The 22,632-nt window shown below is 39.1% G+C and overlaps 1 protein-coding gene across 2 annotated transcripts in view; it reads left to right on the plus strand.

Annotated features, from left to right (window-relative positions):
- Positions 1-22,632, plus strand: part of SULF2 (sulfatase 2) — a 329,460-nt gene that overhangs the window by 227,084 nt on the left and 79,744 nt on the right. For both annotated transcript variants that reach the window (XM_070744663.1, XM_070744662.1), the window contains one exon: positions 3,578-3,817. In XM_070744663.1, coding sequence (XP_070600764.1) covers positions 3,578-3,817 — 240 coding nt within the window. The remainder of the gene's footprint in view (positions 1-3,577; positions 3,818-22,632) is intronic.

The following is a 22,632-nucleotide window of genomic DNA, read 5'->3' on the forward strand; positions in this document are numbered from 1 at the left end:
GGGGGTCGGCTAATATAAGCTGTACCCCAAAAGTAAGACATATGTCTTACTTTCAGGGAAACACGGGGGTATTGCCGGGAGGGAGCCCGATGACGTCGCTTCCAAGCTCCCCGCGCACCCCTCGCCTTCGCCTCGCTGCGGCGCCACCGCCTCTTCCCCTGCCGAGGCTCGGCTGCAAGCGGCCAGCGAGGCCGAGCGGCTCCGAGGCGAGCGGCCGGAGCTGCGCCCTCCTTCGCCCGCCTCCTTTCCGGCAGGCAGGTGGGGCTGCCCAACTGCGCAGAGCGGCTCCTCCCCTCCAGACACACGCTTCCCCGACACGCGTCTGAGGCTCCATGCGTGCCCTTTTGGACTCTGGGGAGATGCCTTCGGGAACGCGACCCTTTCAATTTTTTTCCAATGTAAGACATACCCCGAAAGTAAGACGTAGTGGGGCTTTTGGGGGTAAAAAGAAAGTAAGACACTGTCTTACTTTCGGGGAAACACGGTAATAATGACAAAAATTGATGAAACCTGGCTTAATTAAAGAGAAAGGAGGCAAAGCTAATAAAATTATAAGATCTACCATTTAATAGTTTAATTAATTATAAAATTTCACCTAAAATTGATTGATTGATTGATTGGATTTGTATGCCGCCCCTCTCCGTAGACTCGTCTTTTTCATTTTTAAAAGAGAGAATGGAATAACAGGAAATATGTTTATAAGTACATGGACACTTTTACTATGTTTTTATGTTATAAACCACTAGGGGAAAATTGTATAGAATCTGGCAGTATCTTAACACAACAAATCAATAAAAGAATAACATGGACTTAATATATTTTCATTTCAGAAATTACTTTCTAGGTATGATTAATTTGATCATAAGTACTTATTTCCCAAGAAGGGATAGTAAATAAGTTAATAACATTAGTATCTAATAAGAAGAGCAGGAAAACCTGTTTATCTCTTTTCTCCATTGCATTTGTCCAGCTTCGCCTGGTGCACCAGTTGCGGCCCTATTTGGACAGGGAGTCTTTACTCACAGTCACTCATGCCCTTATCACCTCGAGGTTGGACTACTGCAATGCTCTCTACATGGGGCTACCTCTGAAGAGCGTTCGGAAACTGCAAATTGTGCAGAACACAGCCGTGCGAGCAGTTATGGGTTTTCCCACACATGTACATATCTCTCCAACACTTCGCAGACTGCATTGGCTGCCAATGGGTTTCCGGACGCATTTCAAAGTGTTGGTTATGACCTATAAAGTCCTATATGGCATCTGGCTAGAATACCTACTTGTTCTGTCTGGGTCCCTCCAGAAGCAAACACCAACCCAAAAAGAGAAGCCAGACACACTGGTAAAAAGCAAAGGCAGTTTATAGAATTCAAAGCAAACACAGGTAACAGAAAATGTCCTTACAAACAGGAACATGCTGGAACGTCAAAGATGTTTCACGAAGGCCATGAAGTAAAACAGGATTCTTGCTGGAAAAAACAATGCTGGAGATAACAAACATACGCCTCCCCCAAGTCTTCCAGACTTCTAGGCCACAAGCCAAGATCAGAGACGCCGAGAAGCAAAGCAGGGTCACAGAACTTCCAGTTGATAACGCTCCACATGGCTTCAAGGGCTGGCCTGCCTTTTAAACCCTGCTGAGGAGAACCACACCCAAACCCAGCTGTTGCCAATTCAGTGATGCCAATACCTTTCTAATTGGTCCCGTCTCTGAGCTGCACGTCGCTGTCTCATGTCAATTATAGCCTGTGCTTCCTCATCCAATGAGTCCAGGCTACTGGCTGGGGAGAGCCCCCCCCCCTGGGGCTCTCAGGCTGCTCTCCCTCATCCTCTTCCTGACTTTCCTCTCCCCCGTCTGCCTGTTCCTCCCCCTCCTGTTCACTGCCCTCCTCCTCCGGGCATGGATCCAGCAGAGACGCAGCCGGTCCCTGAGGAGCCTCAGGCTGAATCACAACACCTACTGGACCGCCCTCTGCACAAATCCAGCGACTGGTCAGGTCCCATAGAGTTGGCCTTCTCCAAGTCCCATCAACTAGACAATGTCGGTTGGCGGGTCCCAAGGGGAAGAGCCTTCTCTGGAATCAGCTCTTCCCCCCCCCCCCGGAGATTCGTACTGCCCCCAACCTCCTTGTCCTCCACAACAGTCTTAAGACTCATTTATGCCACCAGGCTTGGAACCATTAGATTCTTGCCCCCTGGCCGATGAATGTGTTGAGAGAAAGTGGATTGAATGGGAATGACTGTTCTTTATAGCTTTTGGTTTTTTTAGATTTTATATTTAATTAATTGGATCTAAAATGTTACACATTGTTTTATTATATGTTGTAAGCCACCCCAAGTCCTCAGAGAGGGGCAGCATAAAAGTCCAGTTAATAAATAATAAATAAATAAATGTTTGGGGCTGCTGAGAGATTATTTGGAAATTCTAAAGCTTACAACTTCCATTTTGCAATCTATTTTGAGTTTGGTGGGGGGAAGGAGCTTAGATAAATGAAACTGAGAGTGTGTATGTGCATAAATTCCTTTTTCAGTCTGGATATTGTACAATATATCTAAAGATGAACAGACGACTGAGAAATAGTCCTTCACTGCCAGTGCAAATGAATTCTTTTGGAAATAAATTCTACCTTTTACCAATAATTTGTACACCATACTAGAGATAGAAACTATGAGAACATGCATTTGTGAAAGATCTTTAGAAGGACAAAATAAAATTTGAAGTAGAATGGCTGCAAATCAAACACTTCTGGCCTAGAAATCATAGCAAGAAGTAATGGTTAACATTTTTATAGTTGATTAATTATTTTTAGTTTATAATTTAAATGTATAATTCCCCATAAACTCAATGGTGTCTAATTAAGGTAGAAGAATGGGTTTGAATTGTATCGTTTTTTTACTATCGTATGTATTTTGTACACTACAATACAGTAAAAGCTGAAAATGGGGATTGACATGACCTTTCAACTTGCCCAATAGTTGATCTTTGTTGAAAAATCTGGGGAGCATTTTCCTTGCATGTCCTTGAATGTGAGCAAACATTTCTACTGCTTTAACAGGAAGTGAATATCTGAAGTATCAGATTGGAGACAGATCGTCTTAGAGAAGATTTATTCATCACTGGCAGATGATTTGATAATGAATCTTATCTATCAAGTCACATTTCAGGAAACAGAATAGCCCTATCTGTTGAGATTGTCCTGCTCAATTGTTTTGTTTTGTTTCTTTAGGATTTTTTTTCTTTCTGTCTGATATGCTTCTACAGATTTAAAGCTTAAAGCTTAACTTGCTGACAATTTGGAACAATCTGATATGGCTATTGTGCTATTTCTGTAGCATAGTGTTCGCTTGAATATTAATAGGAATTGTTTGAGTTTGTTTGTTAAACCATCAAAGAGTTTAAAGCATCAAAGCTTTTACTAAATGCATACTTTTGCAGTGATAAATAACAGATGTGTCACCAATTTCCCCTTGCTTAAATGACTTTATCGTGGTTGGTGCCTTCAACTTGATACTTAGGATGAAACTTCTGCATCTGATAAAACTTGTCTTTTTCTACATGATATTGTTTTTCTTTCCTCAGGTTCAATGCAAGTGATGAATAAAACAAGGCGGATTATGGAACAGGGAGGTGCACACTTCATCAATGCATTTGTGACGACACCCATGTGCTGTCCATCCCGCTCTTCTATTCTTACAGGGAAATATGTCCACAATCACAACACCTATACCAACAATGAAAACTGCTCATCTCCATCCTGGCAAGCCCAGCATGAAATTCGCACATTTGCAGTATACCTCAATAACACAGGGTATAGGACAGGTAAGATCAGTTCAAAAAGCTGGCTTCTTTATTCAGACCCATGCTTTAGTACTGAGATTGAAAATTGATGTATTATAATTGCATATTATAATGGAAACATCCCAGCAGAATTAAAGAACTTTCGTTCAGTCTCCAACCTACCCTTTGTAGAAAAGGTTGCAGAGAAAGTGGTGGTGCTCCAGCTCCTACAATCGTTAGATGAAATTGATTATCTAGACCAGTGATGATGAACCTATGGCACAGGTGCCGCAGGTGGCACGCGGCGCCATATATACTGGCACACGAACCATTGCCCTAGCTCAGCTCCAACGTGCATATGGGTGCCGGTCAGCTGATTTTTGGCTCATACAGAGGCTCTGGGAGGGAGTTTTTGGCTTCTAGAGAGCCTCCAGGGGGATGGGGGAAGGCGTTTTTACCCTCCCGTGGTTCCAGGGAAGCCTTTGGAGCCCTGGGAGGGTGAAACACAAGTTTACTAGGCCCATCAGAAGTTGGGGAACAGGCTGTTTCTGGCCTTCAGAGAGCCTCTGAGGAGTGGGGGAAGCTGTTTTTGCCCTTCCCAGGCATTGAATTATGGGTGTGGGCACTCACACATGTGCGATAGCACGTGCACACACTCTTTGAGCACCTGAAGAAAAAAAGGTTCACCATCACTGATCTAGATCCTTTTCAATCAGGCTTCAGACCTGGCTACAGCATGGAAACTGCTTTGGTCACTCTGATGGAGGATCTCTGATAAGCCCAAGATGAGGGTAATTCTTCCAGCTTGGTGCTACTTGATCTCTCATGGTATCCTTCTGTGACAACTAAGGGCGTTGGGAGTGGGAGGCACTGTGTTATGGTGGTTCTCCTATCTCTCTGGCTGGTCGCAGTCAGTGTTGGGTAGGAGGTTGACTCCTAGACTCCTCTTTTGTGGGGTGCCTTAGGGTTCTGTCTTCTCTCCTCTCCTATTTAATATCTACATGAAACAACTGGGTGAGATCATCCGACGACACAGGGTAAGGTATCAGCAATATGCTGATGACACCGTTATACACTGCTCAAAAAAATAAAGGGAACAGCCAAATAACACATACTAGATCTGAATGAATGAAATATTTTCATTGAATATTTAATTGGCACAAGTATTCCATTTGCACAACATCATGTGAAATTGACTGTCAGTATTGCTTCCTAAGTGGACAGTTTGATTTCACAGAAGTTATATACTGTTTTTTAAGTGTTCCATTTATTTTCTTTGAGCAGTGTATATCTCCACCCTGTGTCAGTTCCGTGAAGCAATGGATATGATGTGCTGGTGCCAGGAGGCTGTGAAGGTCTGGATGGGAGTTAAGAGGCTCAGACTTAACCTTGGCAAGACCGAATGGCTGTGGTATTGCCTCTGAAAAACTATATCGATTGTCCATCCTTGGTTCGGGGAGGGGAGAAATTGCCCTCTCAGAACAGATTTGGGTGTCCTCCTAGACCCACAGCTAAGATTAGACGAATGTTTGACAGCTGTATCTAGGAGGATCTTTGCACAGTTTTGCATAGTCACCAATTGTGACTCTAGTGCAGTGTTTCCCAACCTTGTCAACTTGAAGATATCTGGACTTCAACTCCCAGAATTCCCCAGCCAGCAAATGCTGGCTGGGGAATTCTGGGAGTTGAAGTCCAGATATCTTCAAGTTGGCAAGGTTGGGAAACACTGCTCTAGTGTAACAATTGCGACCCTGGATCAGGAGACTCTTCACAGTTAAATTATTGCAACACGCTCTACATGGGGCTACCCCTGAAGAGTGTTAGGAGAATACAGTTGGTCAGAATGCAGCTGTGCGAGTTGTTGTGGGTGTACCTAGGTGACCCAATTCACCTCAAAGGTTTTCATTGTGGGAGAAATTTGGAAGAGGAAGTAAATCACAATGCGGATAAGAAAAGATAATGGGAGATGTCCTTAGTGAAAAATAATAGGAAGTGGGTGTTGGGCACAATTAAAGGATTTGACTAGAAGACAGATCTACTCAAACTACCAGGACATTTTTCTGTTGAAGTGAATGAAAATTATGCAAGGATCTAGTAATGCAGTTGCACAAGTTCCATTAATTTTATACTTGTGACTGGGAAGGGCAAATTCCCAGGGTATTACATCTCATTTTTTGTCCGTAAGTGTAGAAAAGGGTGGCTTTTGAAATCTGCCATGGAAACCAAACAGGTTTTGGGACAGCCTTGTAGAAGAAGAGTATTCGGTGCCAAAAAAATAAAAGCCAAAGTCACAGCTATCCAAGAGCTTCATCCAATATATTTTACTAAAATTTGATTTTGATAGTAAAGGTGAACAACGTTTAGACTTTGAACAGTCATATATTTCATGTTTCTTTTAGCTCTTTGCCCTTGTTCTTTCAGCAACAGGGCTGCAATCATCAGTGCTGAACTTTTGCTCCTGCAACTCCAGGTTCCCAATCTTTTAAGCTTATTTCTTACAGCAATTTGATTGCTCTCCAAATAGAGTTTGATCTTTTTTTAAAAAAAACAACCAAGATAGCTATCCATATCCATCCTGCCAGGCTTTTGTTCCTTCTTTGCTATGGTCTATTTATTGACTGCGATGTACCACTTACTCCCCTTTTATCTTTGACAAATTTTATATTAGTCATGTACTTTGACTTCTGTATTGCTGACCTATTGCTATGGTTCCTACTGTGCATATATCATCACAGATTTGATAATTCAGCCTTTTTGCTGGAGGGTGGTGGGGAGATGAGAGAGAGTTGATCCAGAAAAGAAAGTTAAAAGGACAAGCAAACTGCTCTTCTTTTTGCTACCTACAGTATGCTGATTGGATATTTATTCCTAATTTGCAAAGATGTTAAATCACTTTAACATTAACTGTACAACATGTTATTGACTCTTTTTTTTTCTTGTTTTGTTTAGCCTTTCCTTAAAGGTAGGAGCTCGGGACACCAATCCAGTTTGTGATCATTATAGGTAGCCAGAATAATGTGAATGTTACTTCACTTCAGCCACTTCTTTTGAAATTAACATCGCAACTATCCTGTTTCCCCGAAAATAAGTCATCCCTGAAAGTAAGACATAGGAGAGATTTCGTAGAATTGCCTAATATAAGGCATCCCCCGAAAGTAAGACGTAGGAGATGTTTCGTTTCTCAGCATTCCCAAACAGAACATATAGAATAGAATAGAATAGAATAGAATAGATAGAATAGAATTTTATTGGCCAAGTGTGATTGGACACACAAGGAATTTGTCTTGGTGCAGATGCTCTAAGCGTACATAAAAGAAAAAGATACATTTGTCAAGAATAACATTGCTGTCCATAAATTGCATCCCAAAACGCTGCATCAATCAAATTTAAAACACATCCAACACACATCCAACATCCTGCTGCATGTTTGGATGCATTTTTCCGGAAGCAGGAAAAATAAGGGGGAAAAATAAGACAAAAATAAGACATCCCCTGAAAATAAGACATAGCACATCTTTGGAAGCAAAAATTAATATAAGACGCTGTCTTATTTTCGGGGAAACACGGTAAAACCCTAAAAGACAAAGACCTAGAGAAATTAGTGGCCGAAATGAAAGTCTGAGTATCTAGACTACAAACAGGCATATTTATCTTTAACAAGTAATAAGACGTTAGCCACATATTATGTTGTTAAAGAGGCATGCAGGCCTAGAGTAAGCTGCCAAGAGCCAGGACATAGGCTAGCACTGATACACTTATTAAAAGCAGGCATAAGTACAATATTCTCTTGAATGCTGTTAGGCAAAGGAAAAGCCACGTGAGAAATGCTAAAATACGTGGCCCTTTTCAACATATCCAGGATGCCTCCCCCCAAAAAAACCAGCCCTTCAGTATCTATTAGGTAGAACCAAAAACTGAATTTTTGTGTGTATAACTTTGCTGCCATCTAGTTTTCACATGGAGTTTTGCAGACCAAAATTCCAATTTAGGGCTTTAATTTAGGAAATTAAGGGCTGCAAATTCTGATGGTTGATAGCTTTCTTTTCTTTTCTTTTTCAAGACTTCTTCAACTCAAACAGGATAGTGGGGAATGGAAGGATTTATATTTCTTGCAGACATCTGATCATTTGTAGCCTTTTTGAGGGTCGTTGAAGCATTTGGAGGTTTATCTGTGTCTTCAGGGTCTCCTGGTCCCAAGAACCTGCAAATCCCCCCCCCCTCCTGGAAATCCATCCCTACTCCCACGCCATTCAATGGGTGTTCATCGCAAATTGTAGAGCTAAATGTCTCCACATCTTGGTTGTCGCCAAAGTACTTTTTCGGGAAGCAACTGGATTTTGTTGTTTTTTTCTTTTCTTTCTTTTCTTTTTCTTTCTTCCTTTCTTTTCTTTTTAAAGACATTTAGCTTCTCATCTCCTCTGAATATCATGGCTGAGAAGCAAAAGGTCTTCCAAAAACAGAGAAAAAAAACAAGGAAGTCCAGTTGCTTCCTGAAAAGCATCTTTGGGACAAACATGACCTGGATGACTGAGAATCTCTTCAGAATGCAACAGATGGCCTTAAAAAGTTGTGGATCCTCTTCATCTGAGGGTAGTAACAGACCAGATGGGTACTATATCAAGGCTGTTGCAGTTATTCGCTTCTAGCATCCAGAAGGACACAGATCAAGATGTGATTGCTTTGGTTATTTTGTTCTTCTGGTGCACATAACTATGTTCAATGCTAGAAGTTTATTATAAAAGGATAGGTTGTTAGCAAGAGAATTACTGAAGCATTCTTTCAAACAACAGTGATGTACTTATTCATTCTTTTTCTTCACCACATGATCACTTTTCATATTTTGCTCTTAAAGTCTATTAACTGTGATCCTGCATCTGTCCTGTTATGATGTTCTGTACATCAAAGACACATGATGTATATACTCTCTCCACTTTCGTCTCCACTAAGGAGGTTTTACAGGCTTATTTCAAATACCTGCAAAATTCTCTTGGTCAATGAAACAAAAGCAATATTTAGATCCCCATAGCAAGCAAATTACAAATCACTGAAAATTGCTTGAAGGGCAATTATCTTTTATTTAAACTCATAATTAATTCATTATCAATTATTTATAATTATATATTTTTATATTTTAGTTATATTAACAATATTAATATTTTTATATTAAGTAATAATTAAAAAGATTTTGAATTTGAATTTTTGAAAATGAATTTTGTTCTTTTGAAAAATTATCCTCCATCTATTTCTTATTATAATTCAATTCTATACTTCGTCCAAGGAGCTAAAGAGTTTCTGTCTGTATAGACATTTTATTCTAACAAGCACCAGGTTATATTTCTAATTCTAATTACTTTATTATTGTCAGTGAACTTATATGCACAGTATACCCCTATACAACAAAATTCATAAAACGCCCAAAGACCAGGCTCAACAGACATAACAATCACAAAATCATGCCCCCGCTCACCATAAATTCCCTACCCTGAACCACCCAAACATCCATACATCAGTCTATCCAACAGCTCATTGATGGTGACCCTTTAGTTCATCGTTAAATGCAATTATAGCTCTGGGATAAAAACTATTCAGAAAATGTGTGGTCCATTTTAATTGTTCTGTAGAAGGCAGCAGTCCCAAAAGATTGTAAGCAGGAGGAGAATGTTGTGCAACTTCCAAAAACAGCAAGATGCAAAGATATCATCCAGGGCTGGTAGCTGAAGCCCAATGATATTCAGGGCAGTTTTAATGACTCTTTGTAGAGCTTTTTTGTGCACTGCAGAGCTGCTCTAACGCCATGCAAGAATGCCATATGTCAGGACACTCTCAATGGTGCTGCGATAGTAGGACAGCAGTAGACACTGAGATGGATTTATCTTCCTGAGCATTCTCAGGAAGTACAGCCTCTTCTGTGCCTTCTTCACAAGCAAGTCCGCGAGAGGTCCTCGGATATATAAATATCCAGAAATTTAAAGCTACCAATCTTCTCCACCTCCTCACCATTTATGTGCAGTGGTAAATGTACATCTCTCTTCCTCCTGAAGTCAATTATAAGTTCTTTTGATGTTGATTATTTCCTTTATACCATAATGTCAGCCCTTGTACTTCCTTTCTAAAGCAGACTCATTGTTCTTATTAATGAGCCCCATCACTGTCGTATCATTCACAAATGTAATAATTGCATTGGTGTTATACAATGGGGTGCAATCATGTGTATACAAGCAGCAGTGGGCTACTAGCCAGAACGCTAAATTGTGCTTGCCACCACAGCTCGTAAGTGCTTGTGGGGCCAGCGCGATTTTGCTTCTGTACCTGTGGAGGTAACAAAATCATGTACGGAGCTGCAGGTGCGCCTGGCTCCACAAGCACTTATGAGTCACGGCAGCAAGCGCAATTTAGCATTCCAGCTAGTAGCCCACTGCTAGTAACCATTCCATCAGTGAAGATGGAATGGTGAGATCCCATCTTCACTGATTATAGCCTATCTGTCAAAAAATCCTTTATCCACAAACAAATCCTCTGATTTATTTATTTATTAGATTTGCATGCCGCCCCTCTCCGTAGACTTTATACCCAAATTGGACATTCTAAGAAACAGCCTGCTGGTAGAATGGTGTTAAAGGCAGAGCTATAATCCACAAATGGCAGCTTTACATAAGTTATTTCCCTGTTGTTCCAAATGATTCCATACGGTATGGGCAACAATAGACATAACATTGTCAGTTGATCTTTTACTCCTATATGCAAATTGGTATGGATCCAAAGTAAATGGAAGACTAGCCTTAAAATAGTTCAACATCAGTCTCTCAAAGCATTTCATGACAACAGATGTCAAAGCTACTGGTCTATAATCATTAAGAGATACTGCTACTGTCTGCTTGGAGACTGGCACTTTAATGGATGTCTTCAGGCAGGTAGGGATAGAGCACCGCAACAGGGATAGATTTAAAATATCCGTTAAGACTCCAGCTAGCTGTGCACCACAATCTCTTACAATTCGTCCCATGATTCCATCAGGCCTAACTGCCATCTAGAGATTAACATTCTGGAAAGTGTGTTTCACGTCAGAGAACTGCAGTAGAAGTGGTTGCCTATCAATGGTAGATGTTAGGGATATGCTATCAGTGGTAAATACTGGAGTGATTGTTGTTCCTCTTTCCACCTCAAAATGACTGAATAATTGATTTAGCTGCTCAGCCAAAGAGTCACTACTGCTAGGCAAACTATTTTTATTTCTCTGCCCCGTGATTTGTCGCAGGCCTTGCCATACCCGACAAGCGGCAGAATTCTCAAAAGGATGTTAGGTAGCTTTAGCATCCCTGATAACCCTTTTTCAATTTAGTCTTGCCTCGCTGTACTGTAGCGCATCACTGGAATGGAAAGCAGCATTTCCAGCTCTCAATAAAAGACCCATTTCTCTATTTATCTAGGGCTTGTTGTTAGAGAACAACCCATGCTTGTTTGGTGGTAGTGACAGCATCAAGATTACACTTTGTGTTGGACATTTGTGACATTTATTTTATACTACCTTTAATCTGTAATTTTAATTTTTTCTATAACTGTTCAGAGTTTTGTTGCCTTCAGTGATCACCGAAACAGGAAGGAGAGGTATAAATCATGAAAATAAAATTTTATTTATTTAGTTCTTTCAAGTCAGTCTTAACTCTTGGTGACTTCATGGACAGGTCCATGCATTTTCCTTGGCAATATTTTTGGAAGCAATTGGCCTTTGCTTATTAGCAGGATGTTTTTCGACTTTCTAGTCTAAGGCCAAGAAAGCAAGCCTGGGCCGAAATCACCCAGCTGGTTCTTGCCTAGTGGAGACCAAGAATTTAGGTTTTCCACCTCTCAGGAAGATGGATGGCATATAAATTTAATACATACCGTATATACTCGAGTATAAGCCGAGTTTTTTAGCCCCAAAAATGGGCTGAAAAACACAGCCTCGGCTTATATTCGGGTCATTGACAAAGTCACCACACGAGGGCGCCATTGCTTGAGCCAGAGCGAGGAGGCACCAGCTTTTGTCCCCTCTGGCACGCCGTAGTTCCTCTCCCTAGCTCAAGCGAAGAAGGCAGCCATTTGCAATGGTGAGTCGGATTAAAAAGGCCCCCTGCTGTCAGATTCTCCTCCCCCTCCTTTGAAAGGATTTAAACTGTTTAAAAAATGGTATTTTGTGGTAGTTGCTGTCCTTGCTTGGATAGGATCTAATAATGTGTTATGAGGCAGAGCTAGACAGGAATTCTTTTTCTATCTGTCTATCTTTCTATCTATCTATTTTTCTATCTATCTATTTTTCTATCTATCTATCTATATCTATCTGTATCTATTTCTTTCTATCTATCTATCTATCTATCTATTTTTCTATCTGTCTGTCTATCTTTATATCTATCTGTCTATCTATCTATCTATCTATCTATCTATCATCTATCTATCTATCTATCTATCTATCTGTATCTATTTCTATCTATCTATTTTTCTATCTAACTATTTTTCTTTCTATCTATCTATCTATCTATCTATCTGTATCTATTTCTATCTATCTATCTATCTATCTATCTATCTATTTTTCTGTCTGTCTGTCTGTCTGTCTGTCTATCTTTCTATCTATATCTATCTATCTATCTATTTTTCTATCTGTCTGTCTGTCTATCTATCTTTCTATCTATATCTATCTATCTATCTATCTATTTCTATCTATCTATCTATCTATTTTTCTGTCTGTCTGTCTATCTATCTTTCTATCTATATCTATCTATCTATCTATCTATTTCTATCTATCTATCTGTCTATCTATCTATCTATCTATCTATTTTTCTATCTATCTATCTATATCTATCTGTATCTATTTCTTTCTATCTATCTATCTATCTATCTATCTATCTATTTCTATCTATCTATCTGTCTATCTATCTATCTATCTATTTTTCTGTCTGTCTGTCTGTCTGTCTATCTTTCTATCTATATCTGTCTATCTTTCTATCTATATCTATCTATCTATCTATCTATCTATCTATCTATTTGGTTTTCTATGCTGATAACCTCACAGCAGCTAATGCTGAAGCTCTTCTTTGGATACACTTATTTGTTTGTTTGTTTGTTTGTTTATTTAATTGGATTTGTATGCAATCCCTCTCCAAGGACTCAGGGTGGCTCACAGCATATATAAAAACAGAACAATAATGTAAATCCAATTAATGATGAGAAGGAATCCAGTTTTGAAGGATTTTAACTCTTAGGTTTTAGCTTTGTTCCTGATCGAGCTACTTTTTTTACTTTTTAATTTATTGTTAATATTGTTAATTTGTTTACCCTCTTTTAAATTTACAGAGCTAGTTTACTGGTTTTCTTTAAAATAAATATTCTAAAACATGTCTCAATTAATGTAATTTTATTGTTTTCCATTTTTATAAGTTACCAGTAGCCACTGCATTTTCTAACCTCGGCTTATACTTTAGTTTTAAAATATACATTCGGATCAATTCTTGCATAAACTGTTGCATTAAGCAGTATTTTGCTTTTATTTTTCTGCATCTGATTTTGTGACTACATCCTACTAACAAGGAAGGGTTTGTCTTGTCTTGTATCATCTTACAGATTTCTCCACTCTGTTTTTCATCTTGTTCCACTGTCTCACTCTAATAGATGTTTGCAATTTTTCTCTACTAGTTTTATGCTGTAAGATTACTTTCTTGGCAGCCATGTGACCAAAAGGGATATAAAAATATCCTAATGTAAATGAATTTGTTAAAAATCTGTAAAGTAAAAAGTATGGATTTGAAAAGTAAAAGGTGATTTAGAATGTATGTCTTCATATAGCACATAAGGAAAACGTCTTAAAGAATTTGTGATATTTCCTGAGCCATGTGATCTAGCCACTATGAGATATCTCAACCATGTGCATGCTAAATTATCTATTTCCATTTGTATCTGGATTACTGCATAATCCTAGGTTTTATATTGCTAATATAAGTGATCGTGGTGCAGTGGTTAGAATGCAGTACTGCAGGTTATTTCTGCTGCCTACCGGCTGCCTGCAATTTGGCAGTTCAGATTTCACCATATGCTCAAGGCTGACTCAGCCTTCCATCCTTCCGAGGTAGGTAAGATGAGAACCCAGATTGTTGGGACACAATATGCTAACTCTGTAAACAATTTAGAGAGGGATGTAAACAGTGAAGGGCTATCAAAAATTTTACTACCACACTGTGGGCGTGGCTTATGTAGGATGCCCTGCATTTTCTTTCAACATTTTCCAGTGCAAATTGGGTGCTCTAGGGTAGAACTCCATTTTCACTACCCCACTGCGTTCCCCCCCATCTGGGCAGTGGCCCACCCCTGGATGTAAAGCACTGTAAAGTAGTATGTAAGTCTAAGTGTTATTGCTAATAACCCACCAACATTAGAAACTTGGTATTCTGTAAGTAAGTAGTCATATTATATTCAGAATAAATGAATATATCGTATTATCAACATTTCATAATCCAGTATTGTCTTTATGTTTCTGAGACAAAGTCTGCACTATGTGTATAAAGATCCAGATTTGAAATTTAAAATATGAGCTTTCATATATGTGGGTATATGGATAGTGCCTATCGGGAGCACCATGAACTTTTCCCAAGGTACAGTGGTACCTCTACTTAAGAACTTAATTATTTCCGTGACCAGGTTCTTAAGTAGAAAAGTTTGTAAGTAGAAGCAATTTTTCCCATAGGAATCAATATAAAAGCAAATAATGTGTGCAAACCCATTACGAAAGAAATAAAAGCTTGGAATTAAGGTGGGAGGAAGAAGAGGAGGAGGATAGTCACTGCCGAAGGAAGAAGGTGAGGTGAGGGAATCAAAAAAATCCAAAACTTCAAGGCTTTTTAAAAAAAGAGGGACTTTGAGGTGGCGAGGAGGAGCACGCGCCTCCCATACACCCAGCATGAGGCTGCCTCCCATACACTGCGCCAGAGAGAGAAACCCAGGCGGGCGAGAAGGGGGAACCTGCTTTGTAGCCGGTGCCTTTCCTTCACTGTGGTGACTCCTCGGTTTGGCTGAAGCAATTTGATTCGCCCAGATGCTTCGGGAGGCAATCTCACACCAGGTGTGTGGGAGGCAGCCCGAGGGAGTCACCACAGCAAAGTGGTTTATTCCCTCTCCAAGCGCCCAGAGAAAGGAAAACACTCCGTTTGCTCTGGACTGCCAAAGCCTCCTTAAGCGCCACTGAAAGGTTCCTCTGGCAGCTCAGAAAAGCCCGAGATGGCTGGGATGAAAGGGGGAATGGCAGGAAACTAGCCGGGCCTTCATGCCGCTCTCAAATTTCCTGGGAAATTTTTCCAGGCTCGGGTTCTTAAGTAGAAAATGGTTCTTAAGAAGAGGCAAAAAAAATATTGAACACCTGGTTCTTATCTACAAAAGTTCTTAAGTAGAGGCGTTCTTAAGTAGAGGTACCACAGTGCAACTGCACAAGCCGCAGGAGAAGATGCAGATGATTTAAGGTGTTACTAGCAAATGCTCTAAAATAGGCACACTTTTAGCCATAGCTCCTGTGTTCACTTTTGTATTCTATTACCATATACAAAGAGAAAATGTCTACCTCTTTGTTGTTTGCATACAAAACAAAATTTTTCACTCACTCACTTGGCTGATTAATCTTGAAAGTGTTGGGCAAATATCAGCTAATATTTTTCCATAGAATAGGTGGTCTATTTTTGATGTTTTGATGAATGTTGAAATCGATATTCGGTACATTTTCCACGGTGCTTGTTTTTTCAGGATGAATATGACTATTGTGTGGAAATGTCATTGTTGAGGTAACAAGATATTAAGTCTACATTGTTGTATATACAACTATTCTGCAAGAGACAGAGGTCTTCTTGTAGGCCTAACACTTCTATTCTTAACGGGAGTTTCCTATCTTTGCTTTTATTACACCCAGTGGGAAGTTGGGCAGGAAGACATTATATGTAAATATGTCATGTTAGTTGAAGGATTAATCTGAGGAAGTTCTCCCACTCAGTGGCTGAATCACATCGACAAAAAAGAACGGCCAGTCATACTCTTGAATCAAAAGAATATTAAAAAAAATAATTGATGAACAAACAAAGGATTCTTACAGTGGTGGTTTCTTGGTATCAGAAACCAAGGAAGGATTCTTGTATAAACAATTCTAAAACAAATGTTCTCTCTTTTGCTTTTTCATAATTGGGTGCCACTTCCTTCCAAGAGAGAACATTTAAAATGATGAATGTGGTTATAGAAGACAAACATGAGGGAGTGGTGCTTGATTTCTCAAATCCCCTTAAGAATTGATGTTTTTTATATTCATTTTGATTGGTGGAAAAATAATAATAATAATAATTTATTAAATTTGTATGCCGACCCTCTCAGAGGACTCGGAGCAGCTCACAACAGAATACAGTGTCACAAATCCAATATATTAAAAGCACATTAAAACCCCATTATTAAAACCATACAACTCAGACAAACCATACACAATTCTACCATAGCCTTAGCATAGCGTAGGGGCAACTCAGTTACCCCATGCCTGGCAACATAGGTGGGTTTTGAGTAGCTTACGAAAGGCAAGGAGGGTGGGGGCAGTTCTAATCTCCGGGGGAGTTGATTCCAGAGGGCCGGGGCCACCACAGAGAAGGCTCTTCCCATGGGTCCCGCCAGCTGACATTGTTTAGTCCAGTGATTTTCAACCTTTTTTGAGCCGCGGCACATTTTTTACATTTACAAAACCCTGGGGCACATTGAGCGGGGGGGGGGGGGGGCTAAAAAAAGTTTGGACAAAAAAATTCTCTCTCTCTTCCTCCCCTTCACTCTATTTTTTCCCTCCCTCCCTCTTTCTCTCCCTTCCTTTCTTTCTCTTCCTTCCTTCCTCTGTTTCTCTCTCCCTCCCTCCTAAATGTCTTTCTCTCTCTCTCCTTCCCTCCCTCTCTTTCTCTCTCTTGCTTTCTTTCTCTCTTTCTCTCTCTTTCTCTCTCTTTCTTTCTCTTGTTCTCTCTCTTTCTCTTGCTTTCTTTCTTGTTCTCTTTCTCTCTCTCTCTTTCTTGCTTTCTTTCTCTCTTTCTCTCTCTTTCTTTCTCTTGTTCTCTCTCTCTCTTGCTTTCTTTCTCTTTCTCTTGTTCTCTTTCTCTCTCTCTCTTTCTTGCTTTCTTTCTCTCTTTCTCTCTCTCTCTTTCTTTCTCTTGTTCTCTCTCTCTCTCTTGCTTTCTTTCTCTCTCTCTTGTTCTCTTTCTCTCTCTCTCTTTCTTGCTTTCTTTCTCTCTTGCCTTCTCTCACTCTTGCTTTCTCTCTGAGCTTCGCGGCACACCTGACCATGTCTCGCGGCACACTAGTGTGCCACAGCACACTGGTTGAAAAACACTGGTTTAGTCAACGGGACCCAGAGAAGGCCGACTCTGTGGGGCCTTATCGGACGCTGGGATTCATGCGGCAGAATGTTTAATGTTCTATACTTCTTCATTTTCAGACAAGAATCAAATGTCACTTTTGGATTATTTTTTCTTATCAATTTCATTTGAAATCAAATCAGATTAAAGGTAGAATTTCAGAGGAAATGTTTACTGGAGGGAGCGGAGAAGAGAAGCAGAAAAACATTTCAAAAGAAAATAAATAATAATGACCCAAGAGTGGGTAAAAGAGGGAGTAAACCAGTGGTAGCAGCAACAACAAAATGACAATCTTGGGTAGGAGGAATATAATTCATAATTTTAAATCTTTAAGATTAAGCTGAAAGGCTATTGTGAAAACATTGCAGATTTATTTTGGATTAATCAACATATAATTTTAAAAATTTTATTTTATAGTAAATATAATTGGTAAAGAAGAAACTGTATTTTACATAGCACAGTTTGAAAGAGCTAAATGTATATTAGAATTTAACATACATTGAACAGGAAATAATATTATCAGTAGATCTATTGTTTTGAAAAGTTTTTAGTAGCTTCAAAAAAGTATCCCTTCATTTTATTGAAAATATTGAAAATATTTTCCCTTATTTTGCATTGCCGGATATTTCAACCAAACGGAACTGACTACTGAGATAGAAAAAGTCAGATAAATAGCATTCATTATACAATACTTGGTGGTTGAGATTGGCGTGTGTCAGATCCTGAAGGCATTCTCTTCACTCTCACTCCCAACTTACAGCTTAACAAAACAATACAAAATTGTGATACTTATTACATCGCACCAGTTACATAATTCTGTTGACCAGGGTTTTACAGATCTCCATGAAGCTAATGAACAAGACCAAAATCTAGCCAGTGTTGTAATAGATGAAAACAAAAGGCCAAGCCATCAATTATTGCAAAGCTGTATTTAAAACCATATTCTGCATATAGTAGTAAATGATTTGCTTGCTCTAATTTGCATCAGCAAAGAGTCAACATTATCATGATTTTTCTATGGATTCCAGACACTGAAAATCAAAATTGACAATTCATAACTGAAAATTTGCTTATATCAAGGGTGTGTGTATGAGTATGTGGCAAATTACTATACAAAGTGACTAATATATTATGCCTACATTAAAACAACTCTCCAAAATATCGATATTTTGAAGTGTGCTTGTTAACTGTGCCTGTCAAAAGTATGCTTGTTAATTGTGCCTGACAAAAATAAGTAATGATGGTAAAATTGTATTGCAATCTTTTATAAATAATTGCATAGGGAGGAATATTGTTCAAAGCCAAACAGATGAAAAGTACAGGCAGCAGAACTGTGTTATCCGAGGTTGCAGAATAAGTCACAGACAAGCATAGGGATGTTGCCCTCTGAATCACATTTCTGTCTGCTGACTCCTCACCACTAAAACCAGATTGCTTCCCACTGAGACATCTCAGTTTATATTGAATATATTATTGCAAAGAAAAGGCCAGTGTTCTATGCTAAATTAAGAAAAGGGTGAGTTATTCTGTAGAAGATACTCCTAGGATGACACTGAATAAGACCCTAGTGGTTTTATAAAGGTCCAGTTTCTGGAAACATCAGCAATATGTTTAAAGATGCATAAGAAATCTGATTGAGAGATAAACATTGGCTTAAGGTGAAAGTGAACTTTATGACTAGGTGGAGATTTGCATTTATATCTTCAGGATTTTATTCCTGTTCTCTATTAACAACACCTTGGCAGCCCTGTTATATTATTGAAACAATTATATTTTGTGCATAGAATCTTCCAGGTAACTATGGACAAGATTCAAGCTTTTTTAACCTTACCAATGAAGGCAAATATATGTGTCCCAGGATAATACTGCAGTATGCAATCTGGGTCGGTGATCGAGACCAGAGGTTTTGTCTTCCAAGGCTTTGGACTTGTGCTGGAGCCCATCTTCAGGGGACTTTTCTCTAGCAGACTGTGTGCTGTTCTGTGTATGGTATTTATATGATGAGTGTTGTATGTGGATTTTTAGATGCTGATTGGGGTGTGTTGATAGCTGTCATTTGCTTGTGTTGCCCAGTCCTCGCTTCCAACTACTTGATAAGCTGGTGGTAGGTCAGCACTCCTGTTGACTGATGAGGGGACGGTTTCCCAGGCTTCAGTCACTTCCCTGGCTGTTTTTGTGCCTGCTCGTCCAACAATCTTAGTAGTTGCAAAGTAGAATGTGTGTCCTTGTTTATTGCAGTGTGAGACTACCTTAATTTTTTTTACCTTACTTTCAGCAAAATTTTATATGATAGTTTACATCATAGTTTACAAACATTCTCTAACATTATTAAATATATATTTTACATCCACCTTCTTGTTTCATCCTCCCCTCCCCATATGGACTTAGAAAAAAGGACATTATTCAGCAACTTCAAAGAAGTAATTCTACTCCTGTTCTTCCTAGTATCGTGTATATGGATATACTATATAAATACCATATAAATAGTCACACTGAGACTATTGGACAGGTTTCTTTCTTCCCAGCCAAAATGCATCCATAGCTATAAAATGTAGTTGAAGAATCGATACAAACATTTAGTGCTCCCCTATGTTTTCCTAAAATCGTTATATGTCTGTTTTCCCTCTCCTTATTTTTAACAAAATATACCTCTGTTTGGTGTATTTTTAAATTGTCTATTGTCTAGAAGACTCTTCCTTTTTTCCTCCCTTGCTAATGTACTGTTCTGAGGGGATGCCAGCACCTGCATTTAAAAAAATAATGTTCCCTCGTATTGATTTGTCATTTCTGACAAGAAATAATGCCTACTTTGAGATTTGCTTTGAAAAAAAATCAACGTGAAGTCTTCAAGACAAGAACTTAGGTGAACAATTTATCAAAGGATTTCTACAGTCCATGATAAATTTCAATCCTCTAAATACCACATCAGTGTAAAAAAGCTTATCAGATTATTGAACTTGATCATATAAAAAAGAATAAGATATATACCCTGAAAAGAATATGAGCATCTAAAAACATGCTTCAAAATTCCCCATCTGCTATAAGTAATACATTCCTAAGTCTGCTCTTATTTGGATATTAGGACTATTAGACAGATAGGTTGGACAGTCTTTGGGGGAACATATATAAAATGCTGCCATTGGTGGGGGGAAAATAAAGTTTCGCCCCTCCTTTTCACATTTTTCTATAGAAAAGTCTTCTCTTCAAATTGATCCTTTGGAAACAAGCGCTAAAACTTGCTTTTCCCTACCAACTTGCAGGTGATAGAAACAGTTTAAGAAAGATATTCAACAGAAAAAGGAACCATAAAGAAAAATAGCATACTCTCTTTTCATATTAAACTACCATCACTGCAGGGAAATTTTATTCTTCAGAATAAAAGGTCACAATCAATACATAGACTATATAATTGTGCCCTTATCACCTTGGGTTTTACTAAGTCTGTTGTAATAGACTTAGAAACATCCCTGTGAGCAATGCAACTAAACAGTGATGAAAAATATATTCAGGGTGGTTTACAAAACATGAGGTTAACAATAAAAATAACAATTTACCACCAAGGAAAACAGCAAAGCCTAGCATTACAATCGTGCTGTAATAGCTGTAAAGTAAAATAAGTTTTGAAAAATAAATTTTAAGTCTCCATGATAAATTAAAAGCTTGCTTAAACTTAAATTTAAAAAGAGAAGCAATTTGAGAAGATTTTTCTTTTAAAAAAAATATTGTTGGAACAGTTAGTTTAGGCCTTTGATATCAAAACAAGATAAAACAAGATCAGAAATATCAAGAAGATAGATGTGAACAAAATCCTATCCCTTTTTGTGTACATTATATATGTTGAGATAGTGTTGATTGTGCAATCCCAGCTGCCATCCTATTCTACCATGAATACACCCTTGCTTTGACCTCTCCATGTTGTAAACAGGCTGAAGTTGTATCTGTGACCAGTCCCTGAACCTGGGAAGGGCTACCAAAATTTTTACGGGGCATGGCTTATGCAGGACCCCCTGCACTTTCTTTCAACATCTTTCAGTGCAAATTGGGTGCCCTGGAATGGAGTTCCATTTTTGCTACCGTCCGGGCAGCAGCCCATCCCTGCCCTGAACCCAGTAAAATGGTGTTCTGTCGAGCTCTCTGGTAGAATCCTCCCAAAAATTCACAAGTACAAATTTCAGACACACGCACGTTTGAAAATTCAAAACAATGTTCTTTATACCGAAAATTCAAATAAACTAAGCACTTTCTGTATAGCAAAGAGCACTCGTCTCCAAACAAACTGGTAATTTGTACAAGTCCCTTATCAGTTCTGTGATACTTAGCTTGCAGCTGCGAGGCAATTCACAGTCCTTCTTCTTTCACAAAGTGAAACACACTTTGCTCTGGTTTAGTTTCAAAGCGAGGAAAAATCAGCACACAAAGGTCGAAGTCAGTAAAGCAGGCACAAAACACAGCGATCAGATAATCCTCCACAATGGCCAAACCCACAGGCTGCTATTTATAGCAGCCTCACTAATTACCCCAGCCCCACCCAACCACAGGTGGCCTCATTTTCTTTGATAATAATCTCTCAGTTGTTGCTGCCTATGCATCGCTCTCCGCATGCGTGGCTGTATCATTAACTCTTGTTCCAAATCCAAGGAGGAGCGAGATAATTGATCTCCTTCTGAGCTGTCTGCCACACTCTCCTCCTCCCTGTCACTCATGTCTTCTGGGTCAGAGGAGCCTTCTTCATCAGATTCCACCGGGAGCAAAACAAGCCTGCGGCATGTGGATGTCTCCCCCACATCCACAGTCCTTGGGGCAGGAGCTGGGCCAGATCTAACCACAACAAATGGACTGCAACATTTAGCAGTAAATTCAGATTCAGGTTTCAAAAATCAGAGATTTGTTACTTAATAAAGCTGATAAACCCTACAAATTCTAACAGAGCGTACATAGAGCATCTTACCAAGCAATGAAAACTAGTTACAGTCTGGGGGGGAAACATACAAAGGGAGAAATGGACAGAGAAAAAAGAAAATACAAGCATGAATTCTTAATTTATTCTGCTTCTTATTCAGCAATAACCAGCAGAGATATAGTTTTAATACTTTATAGGCTTTGATGGCACCAGATGCTGTGGGACGCCTTCCACCTTCTAAGTGGAGTTTTCATAAAGCAAACTCATTTAAGGTGATTAGGTTTGTTGATGCCAAAGTGTTGGAAAATAAAAGATAGCAAAATAAAAATGGGATTATTGAAAACTGGAAAGTCTAACTTCTTACATGAGTAGGAGTTAGACTACCAAATAAAATTCAGTATGAGCAACAGTGAGGCAAGCTATATAGGTGCAAACGCCCAATGGCGTTTAGGATGTGTGCTGATGGCGATTGTTGAAGGATCTTGTGCCATGGTAGGTGAAAAGTTTACAGTTACAGCTGCTGTAAAATAAAACCATGTTAGGGAAAGCATGCAGATTATGGTTTATGGAATTCT

Source organism: Erythrolamprus reginae, chromosome 3, assembly GCF_031021105.1.
Source record: "Erythrolamprus reginae isolate rEryReg1 chromosome 3, rEryReg1.hap1, whole genome shotgun sequence".
NCBI classification, from domain to species: domain Eukaryota; kingdom Metazoa; phylum Chordata; class Lepidosauria; order Squamata; family Dipsadidae; genus Erythrolamprus; species Erythrolamprus reginae.